This window comes from Geotrypetes seraphini, chromosome 2, assembly GCF_902459505.1.
Source record: "Geotrypetes seraphini chromosome 2, aGeoSer1.1, whole genome shotgun sequence".
NCBI lineage: Eukaryota > Metazoa > Chordata > Amphibia > Gymnophiona > Dermophiidae > Geotrypetes > Geotrypetes seraphini.
Genome location: NC_047085.1, coordinates 471,907,851 through 471,925,976, shown reverse-complemented (window position 1 = coordinate 471,925,976; position 18,126 = coordinate 471,907,851). Strand labels below are relative to the sequence as shown.

Genomic DNA, 18,126 nt, shown 5'->3' with positions numbered 1-18,126 from the left:
CAAAAAAGTTTTTAAAAGTTTTTTGAAAGAGGTAAGATCTTTTTCATTTCTGATATAATGTGGCAATGAATTCCACAGTTTAGGAGCCATAACAGAAAACGTGTCACTTCTTCTTGTGCCCACGATTTTCAGAGAGGGGACAGTTAATAAGTTTAAAGAAGACGACCGAAGGGAGCGAGGGGCATTGTGAGGAATAATCATTCTTGTCATAAATTGAGGTTCGTTGAAGGTTAGAACTTTAAATACTAGAAATAATATCTTAAAGTTAATACGGTGGCTAATAGGAAGCCAGTGTGATTTAATCATTAATGGTGTAACATGATCGTATTTTTTCGCTTTATGGATAAGTTTTATTGCCGTATTTTGGATTATCTGAAGCCATCTTTTTTCTTTTTGGAGTTGCAATAATCGATTTTGGCTATGATCATAGAATGAATTAGTATATTAACGGATTTAGGGTCTAGAAATGTAGAGATTGAGCGTATCAGACGTAGTTTATGGAAACAAGATTTAACTGATGTGATTGTGAAATGTTAGATCAACATCAACCATTACTCCTAAAATTTTTAACATAGGTACTGACTCTAAGGGAATGTTATACATATTATACACTTGTTTATAATTGCCTTCTTTATTCTGCCTTTTATTTCTGACTGTGCAGGAAGCGTGCTTCTGTATATAGTTGCAGGTTGTTTTGGGGTTATGATAAGTGTCTGGTTTATGGCCAGTGGTTTATCATTCAGCAGGGTGAGGCACTGAGGCTAAAGTGTCAGGGAAGTTCCCTTTTAGTGTATTTTAACTGTAGCCTCTAAAGTGATTTTATCTTCATGGTATCTGAGTCATCGGAGGACAGGGAGACCTTGGCCCTCCACAAGGTTACTTCTCTGTGTAGTCAGGATGGTAATGTGACTACATACCTGGGGTTGATATTCAGATTTATTCCTGGATATTCAATGCTAGGCCATGTCTGTGGCAAAATCATAGCCCTATTCAACTCTTAACTGGCTAAAATGAATTGCATAAAGAGACTGTGATTTATGTGGTTATCTTAGCTGGTTAAGGACTGAATATTGGCTCTTAATTAGCTAAATGTCGGTCTGCCTGCCCCCAGAACCGCTCATAAAGTAGCCAGTTTGGGCTTAGGCACTAAGTGTCAAATTCTGAAAGAAGTTCCTATAGTTAGGCGCCTAAATAAATAGATGCCTAAGGTTAGACGCCTAATTTACCGTACTTCCCCCCCCATCCTTTTATTAAGCCACGATAGAGGTTTCTATTGCGGCTCAGAGTGCTAAATGCTCCGATGCTCATAGAATTCTATGTGCGTTGGAGTATTTAAGAACATAAGAATAGCCTTATTGGGTCAGACCAATGGTCCATCAAGCCCAGTAGCCCGTTCTTATAGTGGCCAATCCAGGTTACTAGTACCTGGCCAAAACCCAAAGAGTAACCACATTCCATGCTACCGATCCAGGGCAAGCAGTGGCTCCCCCCATGTCTTTCTCAACCATATCTCCCCTCAACGATCTCTTTTCCAAGCTGAAGAGCCCTAACCTTTTTAGTCTTTCCTTATATGAGAGGAGTTCCATCCCCTTTATCATCTTGGTTGTGGTAGAAGCCTTTAACAAGCTCATAATTGAAAAAAATAAAAATGAATTGGGTGATAAGTGCCCATCTTAGGCACAATAGTACTAAAGATAGGTGCCTAGTGGAAGAGAGTAACGATACTGAGGGCTCAGATGATGACCCATTTTCTTACAGGAACAGGAGTATCTTAGACTGCTCACTGGGCAGCACTCTTGTGAATGGGGAGGAGTGTGCCTCTACACCAGAGGAAAACACAAATACACAGTTCACTTCTCCAGTCTATGTTACGGGAGGGAATGTTAAGTCCATAGATTTACGCAACTGTATCAAGACGCTTACAAACTTGGTGGTCCCTTTTGTAAAAGGGCATGGTTTCACTATAAAGGACCACCTCGACTAGGTACACTGGCCATTAAATATTTTATAAGTTGAGAGAGATAAGATGAACACTTTTTTTTAGCACCCTTCTCCACTCAGTGTGAGTGGACATTACCCAGGTGCCTTTGCAGGATCTTATATGCAAATGAGTTCCATTACCATTGCTAAGGCTTCCTTCTGCTGGCTACAGGATCTTCACCCTGTCACAGCTGGCTTGTCCTGGGAGCTGCTTCTCTGCAGAGGCAACTTCCTGTTCCTGCATGGGTGGAACTTGCAGAGGCAGACCGGCAGTAGCAGGCTTACCTTGTTGCTGCTAACGGCTGCCTGAAGATTCAATTACAGTGGCTGGGCCTGGGAGAGTCATGAGCTAGAACATAGTAACATAGTAGATGACTGCAGATAAAGACCCGAATGGTCCATCCAGTCTGCCCAACCTGATTCAATTTAAATTATTATTATTATTATTTTTTTTTTTCTTCTTAGCTATTTCTGGGCGAGAATCCAAAGCTTTACCCGGTACTGTGCTTGGGTTCCAACTGCCGAAATCTCTGTTAAGACTTACTCCAGCCCATCTACACCCTCCCAGCCATTGAAGTCCTCCCCTACCCATCCTCCTCCAAACGGCCATGCACAGACACAGACCGTACAAGTCTGCCCAGTAACTGGCCTAGTTCAATCTTTAATATTATTTTCTGATTCTAAATCTTCTGTGTTCATCCCACGCTTCTTTGAACTCAGTCACAGTTTTACTCTCCACCACCTCTCTCGGGAGCGCATTCCAGGCATCCACCACCCTCTCCGTAAAGTAGAATTTCCTAACATTGCCCCTGAATCTACCACACCTCAACCTCAAATTATGTCCTCTGGTTTTACCATTTTCCTTTCTCTGGAAAAGATTTTGTTCTACGTTAATACCCTTTAAGTATTTGAACGTCTGAATCATATCTCCTCTGTCTCTCCTTTCCTCTAGGGTATACATATTCAGGGCTTCCAGTCTCTCCTCATACGTCTTCTGGCGCAAGCCTCCTATCATTTTCGTCGCCCTCCTCTGGACCGCCTCAAGTCTTCTTACGTCTTTCGCCAGATACGGTCTCCAAAACTGAACACAATACTCCAAGTGGGGCCTCACCAATGACCTGTACAGGGGCATCAACACCTTCTTCCTTCTACTGACTACGCCTCTCTTTATACAGCCCAGAATCCTTCTGGCAGCAGCCACTGCCTTGTCACACTGTTTTTTCGCCTTTAGATCTTCGGACACTATCACCCCAAGGTCCCTCTCCCCGTCCGTGCATATCAGCTTCTCTCCTCCCAGCATATACGGTTCCTTCCTATTATTAATCCCCAAATGCATTACTCTGCATTTCTTTGCATTGAATTTTAGTTGCCAGGCATTAGACCATTCCTCTAACTTTTGCAGATCCTTTTTCATATTTTCCACTCCCTCTTCGGTGTCTACTCTGTTACAAATCTTGGTATCATCTGCAAAAAGGCACACTTTTCCTTCTAACCCTTCAGCAATGTCACTTACATACATATTGAACAGGATTGGCCCCAGCACCGAACCCTGAGGGACTCCACTAGTCACCTTTCCTTCCTTCGAGCGACTTCCATTAACCACCACCCTCTGGCGTCTGTCCGACAGCCAGTTTCTGACCCAGTTCACCACTTTGGGTCCTAACTTCAGCCCTTCAAGTTTGTTCAACAGCCTCTTATGAGGAACTGTATCAAAGGCTTTGCTGAAATCCAAGTAAATTACATCTAGCATATGTCCTCGATCCAGCTCTCTGGTCACCCAATCAAAAAATTCAGTCAGGTTCGTTTGGCACGATTTACCTTTTGTAAAGCCATGTTGCCTCGGATCCTGTAACCCATTAGATTCAAGGAAATACACTATCCTTTCTTTCAGCAACACTTCCATTATTTTTCCAACAACTGAAGTGAGGCTCACCGGCCTGTAGTTTCCTGCTTCATCCCTGTGACCACTTTTATGAATAGGGACCACATCCGCTCTCCTCCAATCCCCAGGAATCACTCCCGTCTCCAGAGATTTGTTGAACAAGTCTTTAATATGACTCGCCAGAACCTCTCTGAGCTCCCTTAGTATCCTGGGATGGATCCCGTCTGGTCCCATCGCTTTGTCCACCTTCAGTTTTTCAAGTTGCTCATAAACACCCTCCTCCATGAACGGCGCAGAATCTACTCCATTTTCTCGTGTAACTTTGCCAGACAATCTCGGTCCTTCTCCAGGATTTTCTTCTGTGAACACAGAACAGAAGTATTTGTTTAGCACATTTGCTTTCTCCTCATCACTCTCCACATATTTGTTCCCAGCATCTTTCAGCCTAGCAATTCCATTTTTTATCTTCCTCCTTTCACTAATATATCTGAAAAAATTTTTATCTCCCTTTTTTACATTTTTAGCCATTTGTTCTTCCGCCTGTGCCTTCGCCAAACGTATCTCTCTCTTGGCTTCTTTCAGTTTCACCCTGTAGTCCTTTCTGCTCTCCTCTTCTTGGGTTTTTTTATATTTCATGAACGCCAACTCTTTCGCCTTTATTTTCTCAGCCACTAGGTTGGAGAACCATATCGGCTTCCTTTTTCTCTTGTTTTTATTGATTTTCTTCACATAAAGGTCATTAGCCATTTTTATCGCTCCTTTCAGCTTAGACCACTGTCTTTCCACTTCTCTTATGTCCTCCCATCCTAACAGCTCTTTCTTCAGGTACTTTCCCATTGCATTAAAGTCCGTACGTTTGAAATCTAGGACTTTAAGTATCGTGCGGCCGCTCTCCACTTTAGCCGTTATATCAAACCAAACCGTTTGATGATCGCTACTACCCAGGTGAGCACCCACTCGAACATTAGAGATACTCTCTCCATTTGTGAGGACCAGATCCAATATCGCTTTTTCCCTTGTGGGTTCCGTCACCATTTGTCTGAGCAGAGCCTCTTGAAAGGCATCCACAATCTCCCTACTTCTTTCCGATTCCGCAGACGGAACATTCCAGTCCGCATCCGGCAGGTTGAAATCTCCCAACAGCAGAACCTCCTCTTTCCTTCCAAACTTTTGGATATCCACAATCAGATCCTTATCAATTTGCTGCGATTGAGTCGGAGGTCTGTAGACTACACCCACGTAGATAGAAGTTCCATCTTCTCTTTTCAGAGCAATCCATATCGCTTCTTCCTCTCCCCAGGTCCCTTGCATTTCGGTCGCTTGGATATTGATCTTTACATAGAGAGCTACTCCTCCACCTTTATGACCATCTCTGTCCTTCCTAAAAAGATTATATCCCGGTATGTTTGCATCCCATCCATGTGATTCACTGAACCATGTCTCTGTGATAGCAACAATATCTAGATCTGCCTCTAATATCAGGGCTTGCAGATCATGAACTTTGTTGCTTAGACTGCGAGCATTTGTGGTCATCGCTTTCCAGCTATTTTTCAGTGATAATCTCCTTTTTCGTCTGGATTTTTGTGTTGTTTCACTTTCCGTTGCAATACTAAGAAATGAGTTGCTTATGTTGCAGCCTTTACTACTATCACATCTTTTCTTTTGCCGGGGATGGTCTCTATAATTGTCCTTCGTACATACACCACCCCCACCTTCTAGTTTAAATGCCTAGAAAAATATTGTCTAAATTTCTCTGCAAGGTTTCTTTTTCCTGCTGTAGTAATATGTAGCCCATCAGTGCAATATAGCTTCTTGTCCTTCCATGTATTTCCCCATCCTCCTATGTACCTGAAGCCTTCTTGATGACACCAGGCTCTGAGCCATCTATTAAAGTCCTCTGTGTTTTTCACTCTTTGCTCTCCTTTTCCATATGCAGGCAGTATTTCAGAAAAAGCTAAAGTCTTTACAAAAGGTTTCACGCCCTCACCAAGCTCCCGAAAAGCTTTCTGTGCTGCAAGTGTGGAGTTGTTGGCCAGGTCATTTGTTCCCAGATGGATAACAACATCAGTGTTAAAATCCTTAGTTTCTTCCTTAATTATAGTCAGTATTTGCCAGGAACTCCTGGTAGCTGAGGATCCTGGAAGACATTTCACTATTTTGGTCTCCTCGCCCTGTGTTCCAAGGTTAATGCCTCTGATGATGGAATCCCCCAACAGTAATAGTTTTCTGTTTTTGGCTTTTTTATTTGTACTTAGGGTGCTCTTGTTCTCTTGAGTTTCCTTCATTGGTTCAAGTCCCACCTCCCTTCTGTTTTCCTGAGTATCGCAGTGCACTAGTGGAGCGAAGGAATTCTGTAGAGGTAATATTAGTGAAGGTTGTGAGGTGAAGCAGTGTTTGAGGAAGGGGGGAGGGGAGGGGCTGGAGAAACAGCATGGAAGGGGAAGGGCTGGAGAAACAGCATGGAAGATGGGAGGGCTGGAAAAGAATTGTGGAAAGGAGAGAGGGCTGGAGAAAAGAGCATTTAGTAGGGTAGTGCTGGATTGGAAGGGAGAAACAGAAGGAGAGGAGGTTAGAAGGAGAGAGAGGAGTACCATTGTGGGCAGATGTTGGAAGGAGAGAAAGAACAAAGTACCCACAGCAGAGCGGGGTTGGAAGGAGAGAGAGAGGGCGAGGCACCCATAGGTGAGGGGGGTTAGTGGAAGGGAGAGAAAGAGAGGGAGAAGCACTACTGCAAAAGAGTACAAGGAAATGAGTGGAGTGTGGGCAGGGCTGTGGGTGGTAACCCTAATCCAGTGTAAGCAGCATTACAGACTATAGGTAGGATTCAGCTAATGGGAAGGCAGTGGTGGCAGAGCAGGTTATGTGGAAGAAGTTTCTGCTTCTAGTAGGTGGAAGAAAGATAAACCTCCAAAAATATTGCACAGTGCGTACATTTCTATGGGAGAAACAGTTTTAACAGCTGCAGTATACATATTACTCCTGGGGCATTGTTTGTATTTGCACAGAATTCCTCATCTCTGTAGAACACATAGAATTCTGCACTTGCTGCGCAGGATTCTGCAAAGACACTGGCACGGGGTGTCTCCTTGCAGTCTCTTCCCTGTGTGGCAAGAGGAGCAGGAAGTGAAATGCTGCAGGTCATTTTCTCTCTGTTTACAGCTCTGCAGTTCGTATGAACAGTTGGGTCAAAACTAGCAGAGGTACAGGAAGTAACCTGATGTGCAGCAGTTCATTTTTTTTTTTTTTTTTTGCTCTTCTTACTGCGTGATCTCTGCAGTCACAGGAGTGAGACAGCAAGGGGAGACCTGATGCTGGTGTTTTAGCAGAATCCTGTACAGTAAGTGATGCTGATGCTGGCTCTGTGTGTGTGTGTGTGTGAGCCGGGGGAATGGGGGTGGGGGTTGGACCAATGCAGGATGAATGTGCCATGAAGGTGGGGAGGGGAGCAAGGCAAAGTCAGTGTGCCATTATTGGGGGAGGGAATCGGGATGAGAGGCGAGTGGAGAGGCAGAGTAAGATCATAGTGGGAATTGGGGGGGGGGCAGGTGGAGCAAGGTGAGAGTATGTCTTGGGGATGGGAGAGCAGCACGGACTGTGTTGTTGGACTAGGGTGGGGACAGGACTAGCTGAGAGTGTGCTGTTAGGGTGGTTAGAGGGCACTTGAGGGTTTGCCATGGGGAAGGGTAGGGAAGAGATACAATGATAGCTGGAAAGCATGAGAGGTGGGGGTGTATATCTGGGGGGGACAGGCAGAAATAGGGGTCTTGCTGAGAGGTAGTTGGGTAGAGAACTGCAGTTGGAGTAAGAGCGGAAACTGAAGAGGCTGGAGCCTGAGGAGGGAAAAGGCAGGAGGGGATTTCAAGTCTTACGATGAGGGGAATTTTGTGGAATAAACTGCAGAATGTTCAAATATTGGGCACAGGATTTTCAAACATTTTGTCAGAATTGCCTCAGGAACAGCACACTAATTTGTTGTAATATTGTGGTTTGAGGAATTGCTCCTTTCACGGAAAGCACATACATATATTCCAACACATACACATTTATAGACACATGCAGGCATTTCCTGCATTTCCATGAAGCATACTTTGCCCTAATCATTTTGAATGTTCCGTAGAAGGTTATTTATTGATTTAGGATTACATTATTTGTGAAGTAAGAATAAATGTATCTGTATGTTTGCAGTTTACAAGACGTGTTGCCTGAGAAACTTGTGGATGAATCAAAAGTGATTTCCTTTTTCTCTCTTCTAATTTTAGAGAATTAAGAATGGACCTTCCATAATGCTAGGTGTACAATGGGCAGTGCCGCACTTCGCTACTTCTGCTATGGGTGCCTTTTCACATCTGTAACTTGGACACTTCTGCTGTTCATTTATTTCAACGTTAGCGAAGAAAGCCGAACTTTTAAACATGTGCCCATCAAGGGGCTTGAACCTTACAAGCCATTTCCCAAAAAGTTTAATCCCCGTGTTACACGTACTCCATTTAAACTGTCTGATCGACAAAAGAACAACGGGGTAAGAAATCAGTTTGGAAATCGTATAGAGGATCTAGCGGAAGGAAACTCAGAGCTTTTACCAGAAATGGGTAAGTGGCATTGTTTCCATTATAAGCTAAATCTAGGCAGGATAACAATTGTGTGCTTTAACATGACAGGAGTTGCATTTAAAGCTTCATGTCAGGTGCACCTGAACAGATTAGGATAGGACACTGCCTTTTCATGGACCTAGAAGACAGTGTAGAAAAGTCACAATGTGAGAGAGTGGACTGAAGTCTGTAAGCTCTTTCGAGCAGGGACTCTTTTCTTACCCTTTGTGACTCTGGACAGCGCTGCGTGCGCCTGGTAGCGCTATAGAAATAATTAATAGTAGTAGTAGTAACTCAGGGGTCTCAAAGTCCCTCCTTGAGGGCCGCAATCCAGGCGGGTTTTCAGGATTTCCTCAATAAATATGCATGAGATCTATGTGCATGCACTGCTTTCAATGCATATTCATTGGAGAAATCCTGAAAATCCGACTGGATTGCAGCCCTCAAGGAGGGACTTTGAGATCCCTGTAGTAACTTAAATTGTCAGAAAAATGATTTATGTATAGGGTTTACATAACATAACATCGTGCTTCTTAACCGCGTAACCATAAGTTCTACGCGGTTTACAAAAGATGATAAACTAAAGACAATTTAAGAATGACAGAAATGATTTAACTAGCAGCATAGACAAATTGATAACCTACCACAGTTACGCTCCTCGACGCACCGTGACCTGACGATACCAGGAAGGGGAGAGGTTAGATTGCAGACGGTCAGGACTGGGTTTTCGTTCCTGTGCTGCTCCTGAAGAATGGAATAAATTTCCATCTTGCATTAAGAAGCAGACAAGGGTGGGGGGAATTAAAAAAAACTATTGAAACGACATTTGTTTGGTCTCATAAAGACTGAGTCTGTATTTGTCTTCTAGATTCATGCTGTTGTTGGTTTCATTGGTGTTTAACTTGGAAAAGAATATGTAATAACTCAGTTCTGGCAGGATTTGATGGTTTGGTTATGTATTGTGAAATTTTCAATTTTTTTTTAGATGCTTGTATGTAATTTTATTGTATACTAGCTGATGACCCGGCGTTGCACGGGTATTTAATTATAGCAATAACACAGTAAATGGATTGAAATAAAGATACTTTATAGTGGTGAATGAAATTATTTTTTTACAGCTTTATAAAAAGTACAATAATCAAATTATAATGTGAAATATTTGACAAAATGAATACAATACAACTAACACAAAACTTGATTATAAACAACATTTTTAGTTTCACCTCCAGGAGCAAGAACATATAAATTCTTGGGTGAATCCACCCTTGAGCAAGCAACATAGAGTTGTCCATGGGAAAAACAGGGGGATCTTAAATCCACTCCACAGTATGTAATAGTCTGTCCATGTGATTTGTTGATTGTGATAGAGAATGCAAGACTCACTGGAATTTGCAATCTCTTAAACTGAAAAGGAAGATCTGTTGGAATAAGTGGCATCCAAAAGTTTCAGTATTGATTTAAACAACTCAATATGTGGAAACTCAGGTTGAAAAGAAACTCCATGTAGTTTGTTCCCGGTTCAGAATGGAACCTGTGTTCCTAGTTCAGGATATGTGAGTACTCATGTAATGTAATAACATGATGAACTGGGGTGCATGAAGGAAACAGTTACAAACACAGTTAGAACATACAAACTCTATATGTATGGTGTCCGTGGTAGAATAGAAACGATGTCCCTAGTGGTTATAGTGTCATAGAAAGTGTTTTATAGTTGGAATTACTGTGAGAATGGCAGCTTTTTACATTTTTTCCATTGACATGAATGGGTGAAATCTGATTTTCTGTTTGTAGCTCCGCCCACGTGTGCAGGTGGGCCGCGAGATCCCCAGAACATATCACCCCAGGTAGTGAGGGATCTGCATACCAAGTTTTGTTCAAATCGGTCAAGCCGGTTTTGAATTACAGTGAGAATGGCAGGTTTTTACATTTTTTCCATTGACATGAATGGGTGAAATAAAATTTTCTGTTTGTAGCTCCGCCCACGTGTGCAGGTGGGCCGCGAGACCCCCAGAACATATCACCCCAGGTAGTGAGGGATCTGCATACCAAGTTACGTTCAAATCGGTCAAGCCGGTTTTGAATTACAGTGAGAATGGCAGGTTTTTACATTTTTTCCATTGACATGAATGGGTGAAATCCGATATTATGTTTGTAGCTCCGCCCACGTGTGTAGGTGGGCCGCGAGACCCCCAGAACATATCACCCCAGGTAGTGAGGGATCTGCATACCAAGTTTCGTTCAAATCAGTCAAGCCATTTTTGAATTACTGTGAGAATGGCAGTTTTTTACATTTTTTCCATTGACATGAATGGGTGAAATCTGATTTTCTGTTTGTAGCTCCACCCATGTGTGCAGGTGGGCCACGAGACCCCCAGAACATATCATCCCAGGTAGTGAGGGATCAGCATACCAAGTTTCGTTCAAATTGGTCAAGCCGTTTTTGCGTGATCGCGGCACATACACACACATACATACACACATACATACCTCCGATTTTATATATATAGATGTTGCTTTGCGCTCCACCTTGATAAAGATGGAATATAAATAAACAAACAAGTGTCATCTGTAGTAAAAGTTTAAATGAACTAAACTTAACAAAGGATAGTCACGCCTTGCCAGTATTGCTTTTTCAAGCTCGCATAGGTTCACCAAGCCAGAAACATTTTGAACAGTAGCATAATTTCTCAATTTGCTAACTTTCACCACTGAGGCCTTCTGCATCTAAACTTGTCTTTGAGCCACTACCTCAATTTCTTAAAAACAAAAAATAAATGCTACCACTGTATCTTGCCTTCTTAAATGAAAACCTGCAGGCCAAATGCACAGCACTCTTTGAGCCAGCCAACCGTGCAACTAGAGCATAAGCTCTGTAGTAATCATCATTCACAAATGCGGTACTTCCTGACAGGAGGCCCAGTCACAGAAGCACATGCCTGTGTATATTTGTGGCACTTGGGACTATGCTAGTCATCGCGTGTCAGTCTACCTGAAATGAGAAGCGGTTGGTCATTTGGGACAGGAACAAAGACCTTAGAACAGCTCCCCAGTTCCATCACAAATTTCAGCTCGCATAAGAAAATTTTGTTCAGTCCTCATTTCAGATTTTTCAATTACCCATTTGATTTTCCCCTCTATACTTGGAAGTATGCAAATACTCCTTAAACAAACATTTGCAGAATGATCTTAGAGACAAGTTTGGATTTTAGATTTAATATTCAAATATATTTTATTGAGCACCAAGAAAAACAACAATCCAAAACAAGGTCAAAGATCAACAAGGCAGCTCAAAGTTTCACACCATAAGCCAACAAACCCAACCCACCAACCCAACCCACAACCCATTCCTCCCCCCACCCACTCTCATTGACGCCAAACAAAAACATAAACCAAGGAAAAAAGACAAAAACCAAGGGGCTAGCAGTTCAAAAGACGGCTACGGAGACAATGTGGTCCAAAAGGGTTCCCAAATTCGTTGAAAGAGCAGGCTCGTCCGGGCAAGGAAGAAATATCTTGGACACCTCTCTGTTCCCAAGACAGCAATGTAATCATTCGACTACGCCAAAGGGATGATTTTAGATTTAATAGTCACCTTTTCTAATGTCACTGCCTGTATACAGTCTCTTCCCTTGTAAACCGCTTAGAACTGTTTGTGGTATGGCGGTATATAAAAATAAAGTTATTATTATTATTACTTTTGAGTTCAAGGTGAATTACAGGTACACAAGTTATTTCTCTGCCCAAGTGAACTTAGGATCAAAGTTGTACCTGAGACAGCAGAGGGTTAAATGACTTGCCCAATGTCTCAAGGACCATCAGTGAGAGAAGCAGAACTTGAATCCTGGCTTTATGTTGGTACTCGCTCTACTGCCTTATTAGAAGTCTACTAAAGAGGCTTATAAATCAATCTATATATATAAAATCGGAGGTATGGTATGTATGTGTGTATGTATGTGTGTGTGTATGTGCCGCGATCACGCAAAAACGGCTTGACCGATTTGAACGAAACTTGGTATGGAGATCCCTCACTACCTGGGATGATATATTCTGGGGGTCTCGCGGCCCACCTGCACACGTGGGCGGAGCTACAAACATAATATCAGATTTCACCCATTCATGTCAATGGAAAAAATGTAAAAAGCTGCCATTCTCACAGTAATTCAAAAACGGCTTGACCGAATTGAACGAAACTTGGTATGCAGATCCCTTACTACCTGGGGTGATATGTTCTGGGGATCTCGCGGCCCACCTGCACACGTGGGTGGAGCTACAAACAGAAAATCAGATTTCACCCATTCAGTGGAAAAAATATAAAAAGCTGTGGGACCGATTTGAACAAAACTTGGTATGCAGATCCCTCACTACCTGGGGTGATATGTTCTGGGGGTCTCGCGGCCCACCTGCACATGTGGGCGGAGCTACAAACAGAAAATCAGATTTCACCCATTCAATTCAGTGGAAAAAATGTAAAAAGCTGTGGGACCGATTTGAACGAAACTTGGTATGCAGATCCCTCACTACCTGGGGTGATATGTTCTGGGGGTCTCGTGGCCCACCTGCACACGTGGGCGGAGCTACAAACAGAAAATCAGATTTCACCCATTCATGTCAATGGAAAAAATGTAAAAAGCTGTGGGATCTCCAGTTATTTTACTTAGCAACCTTGACCCACCAAAACTTTGCAATGGCACAAGGCTTTGTGTAAAGAGGTTACTGGCCAATGTAATTGAAGCGACTATCTTAACCGGAAAGGGACAAGGTGAAACCGTATTTATCCCGCGGATACCACTTATTCCAACAGATCTTCCTTTTCAGTTTAAGAGATTGCAAATTCCAGTGAGACTTGCATTCTCTATCACAATCAACAAATCACAAGGACAGACTATTACATACTGTGGAGTGTATTTATGATCCCCCTGTTTTTCCCATGGACAACTCTATGTTGCTTGCTCAAGGGTGGGTTCACCCAAGAATGTATATGTTCTTGCTCCTGGAGGTGAAACTAAAAATGTTGTTTATAATCAAGTTTTGTGTTAGTTGTATTGTATTCATTTTGTCAAATATTTCACATTATAATTTGAATATTGTACTGTTTATAAAGCTGTAAAAAAATAATTTCATTCACCACTATAAAGTATCTTTATTTGAATCCATTTACAGTGTTATTGCTATAATTAAATACCCGTGCAACGCCGGGGCATCAGCTAGTTAACAATGAAAAGAACGCCATTCCATTGATAGGACAGAAGAAATAGGCGACACATACAAAAGGACAAAGGAAAGACAAGTCAGAGAGAGGAAAGGATAAGGATACAGATATAACTCAGACCTGGCGCTGATACCCAGTATGTATAAAGACTTAAATTCAGGTCTAAATTTCTGATATGATCTGGTGCTGATACCCAGTGTATGAAAAGACTTAAATTCAGAGCAGGTCTAAATTTCTGATAGCCAGGCTCACCGTGGGGGCTGGTAGGCAGTAAAATGATTTGGAACAGGAACAGGACCGTAGAAAAAAAATGCTGATTGCCTGATGGATTCTAGACGGGCACCAGAAAGGGAATGAACATATAAGAGAGCCCCAAGAAGAATAAAGAGCACAGGCATAGGTGTACGGTGCTGTTTATAGAATCATGCCTAAAGTGGACGCCTGAATCTTATATTTATGCCAGGGTGGTGTTGGCTTAAATACTGATGCCCAAGTCCAGTTTAGGTACCTATGTGCAAAACACATCCACAATCCACCCCTAACCATGCCTGTTTCTGGTAAGCACCTTGGGATGGGTGCCTACTGATTTAGGTACCTACCACCCAATTAATTTTAATCTAAGCCAATTATGCAGTGCTATTTGCTTGTTCTCTGCGCCGTTAGGCACCTAGTTTGGCTAGGCGTGCCAATCTGGACACTTTAGGTGTGTTTATAATAATTTATTTATTATAGAATCAGGGCCTGAGTGCACACATATAATCCCTCACCAACTGGGAGCTAGAAACATGATGGCAGATAAAGGCCAAATGGCCCATCCAGTCTGTCCATCCATATACATCAGTGGTCTCAAACTTGCGGCCCTCGGTATGTTTATCATAATCACAAAAGTAAAATAAAACATATGTCTCTTTAGCTATAAATGGCAGTATTATTATTAAGACTTAGCCAAAAGGAAAGATTTATAAAATATAAAGAGTTTTACCTCATGCAAAATTGTCATTTCTTTAACCTTTTCCTATCGTAATACATTTTATGTTACACTGGTTCCAATCGTAATTATTTTAGCAAAGTTTTGTATTATTCACCGTTATCATTTAGGGCTATTGTAAACATAATGTAAATAAGTCATAAGTCTGTAAATTCAAATATTTTGTGTTCCTGGCTCTTTATTAGTCCATACAGACTGTTTATCCACTGTCTATGTCATTTTTGGAATGTCCCGTCATCCGGGACACATGATAGGAAAAGGTTAAGACATTAGCTATTTTTTTCTGAGGCCCTCCAAGTACCTACAAACCCAAAATGTGGCCCTCAAAGGGTTTGACTTTGAGACCACTGATATACATGAAGCACTGTGTGCAAAAAATTGGGATTGACCCCATCTCAAAACTGGACTCTCATCTGTATCTGGTTTCATGGCTTCCTTATGTCCCGTACTTATCAGGTACGTTTCAATTATGATCTCTCCGATACCTGGAGCAATCCATCTGGTGTGCCGCAAGGGTCACCGCTATCCTCATTGCTTTTCAATGTCTACATGTCCTCACTGGGTGTGCAATTAACCCAGCTGGGGATAAAATTATTCAGTTATGCAGATGACTTTACGATTATCATCCCATTTGCTAACTCTATCTTGGAAACTATTCCCAAAGCAACAGAAGCTAAAAAATCTGATGGAGCAATGGATGACTGACTTCAAGCTCAAACTTATTTCAGAAAAAACAAAATTTTTCGTTACTTCGCCTCACCCGCTTGACACCAAAACACTACTATGCATCAATAAACTTAGTTACCATATTCAGTCTACCATGAAGATACTGGATGTAACTCTGGATCAATGCCTAACCATGAAAGACCAGGTGGACTCCTTAATCAGAAAGGGTTTTTTCACTCTCTGGAAACTTAGATCCATCAAATCATATTTTGATACGCCAGCATTCAGAATCCTGGTACAATCCCTCGTACTAAGTCAACTTGATTACTGTAACATCGCCTATTTAGCAATCTCCCAAAAGAATATGCGACGTTTACAACTATTGCAAAATGCAGCGGTCAGACTAATCTTCGGGCTAAAGAAATTTGATCACGTGACACCTTATTACCGGCAGTTGCACTGGCTACCGATGGAAGCACGCGTAAAGTTTAAGTTCGCTTGCTTCTGCTTTAAAGTACTATACGGACTAGCCCCTAAATACATAACCGACCTTTTCAGCCAACAGACACAAGAGAAGCTCACACTCGAACTTCATTTCCCCCCCAGTTAGAGGATGTAAACTGTAAAAGCATCATGAACACCTTCTCTCACATCAGGCAGCATTATGGGGTAAAGATCTAAAGCAATTGCTTTTGCCCACTACCTATGAGGAATTCAGGAAGTGCCTAAAAACATAACTGTTCCTGAAATATCTAGACAGCTGACCCGTACATCTCTTTCCCCTCAATACGGTTCTCTTGACCTATTAACCACTTTCTTTCACCTCTTTTAAGTTCTATCAATTTGTACCTTCTTTTAATCTTTTCTAAACCGCATAGAACTTCACGGTACTGCGGTATATAAACTGTTATTATTATTATTATTATTATCTTTCACAATCCTTTATTCGAAGTGTTCAGGACCAGAGACATTTCGGATTTTATAATTTTGGGGGGGGGGGGTTTTGAACGATGTGTCACCAGTGGCCGTAGTGAGCATGGGGCATTGACGCCATTTGTGAAAGCTTCAGGTTTGAAAATAATTCTACATGCAAAATGACACCAGCGCAAGGTTTTAAAATTATAACCAGGATTTATTGAATTATTGGTTCTATTTTCCCATTATTAGATCAAAAGAACAGCATAATTGCTTACGTTGCGCTCATGGGAGATCATCATCGTGGCCAAAGACTGGCCTTCTCACAATGGTCTCGTCTTTCTATCTCATTACAGTCTATTATATAACTTTTGGTTTAGTGACATCATCAAGTTTGACGACCAATAACATTTCTATGGGTGGTCTTAAAGTTTAGACAAAGAAACATTCCTCCATGTTTAAAAGTTATACAAAGTTTTCAGAAAATTACTTTTGATTTCTGAATTAACATTATAACATTCAAGAGAATCTATAATTATTAACATGGTGCTGATAAATTTTCAGCCCTTCCATACTGACAAGTTCTGAGTCTTAAAGGAAAAAAAACTCCTAAGCTGACAGATTCAAATTGCACAGCCTTACACAGAAATCTTACTCAGGAGAAAAAGGGGGGGTTAAATCCCCCTCTCCTCTCCCTGAAGCGTGGGCTTCCAATGCCCCCCTTCTCCCTATTCTTGAGACTGACTCTAATCACTTCCAGATGTTGTGCTCAAGATTTTTTCTTAGTGTTTCTGCTTATAAAACCATTTATATATCCACAATCATATCACCACATATTACATTCAGGGGCCCCAAACATTCATAATTTCATTCATATCTTGGCCATTCATACTTCATACATTTTATATCTCAGTTTGGAATATGGAATCTAATATGCTTTTTCTAACTGGCCTGAGCACATCTGTTTTCAATTAGAACCACGAGGCTAAAGGCGGGAAGCTGAACAAAGAACAGAAACTATTCACTGGCACAAGATGGTGACCTAAGACAGGACAGTCATAGTACATACAAAAGAACCTAAACTGGGCTCCATGTAATCATGTAATCATGATTTCCACCATGATTTAGCTCAACAGCAAAGTACACAAGAAAACACCATTCTTTTCCTTATATTAATCTTTAGTGTGTTTTTTCTTCTGGCCTTAGCTACATTATATTTAAATGTTTTATTCACCTGTTTTTCCGTACGCTTCTATTTGGGCGCAGTCCTTAACTAACACAGATGTTTGTCTAACTAGAATTACCCAGAATCATACGAAAAACTGGCGCTACAAAAATACTGCACTATCATGCTTCTGACATCCATTCCAGTATCGTCCCATAAACAGCACCCCCTGCTGGCCACGAGCCACTACTCCTCAGTAGCAATTCATATTTGTCATCTGCTGCAGCCTTCTCTCTGTCACTGCCTGCCTTGCAATGCTGACATCACTTCCTCTTTCTTTCCTGGCTGGATGCGACAGAGAGAAAGAAGCGTGTGGTATCAATCACTGTGGCCACCGGCAACATGTCAGAGGTGTGAGGTAAGATGAAAAAACGGTGAGCACAGAATGAAGTCTTTAAAGTGACTTTGGGGCCACGTTACACTTTTCATGCTAAAAGTAAGTTGTTGTTTTTTTTGTACAAATTAGTAATGCAACAGTTTTTTGAATTTCGGATGAAGTGTTTAGTTATTTAGGAAGTAAGATGCTTAAACTAATGTAGAGAACTCTGTTTGTTTATTTGAAGTATTTTATCCTTTATTTTATGTCTGCTTATGAATGACCTGTAGAGAAACTAGAATTAATCTAATGCCAAGATTAGGATTACACACTTGTTGATGAAGATGCCTAATTGA

The 18,126-nt window shown here is 41.6% G+C and overlaps 1 protein-coding gene across 6 annotated transcripts in view; it reads left to right on the top strand.

Annotated features, from left to right (window-relative positions):
• Window positions 1–18,126, top strand: part of GALNT11 (polypeptide N-acetylgalactosaminyltransferase 11) — a 116,716-nt gene that overhangs the window by 11,961 nt on the left and 86,629 nt on the right. For 5 of the 6 annotated variants that reach the window (XM_033931666.1, XM_033931669.1, XM_033931667.1 and 2 more), the window contains exon 2: window positions 8,122–8,451. In XM_033931666.1, coding sequence (XP_033787557.1) covers window positions 8,160–8,451 — 292 coding nt within the window. In that variant the 5' untranslated portion in view covers window positions 8,122–8,159. Of the gene's footprint in view, window positions 1–7,091; window positions 7,200–8,121; window positions 8,452–18,126 lie in introns of those variants that run through there. The other variant, XM_033931668.1, reaches the window with a different exon arrangement.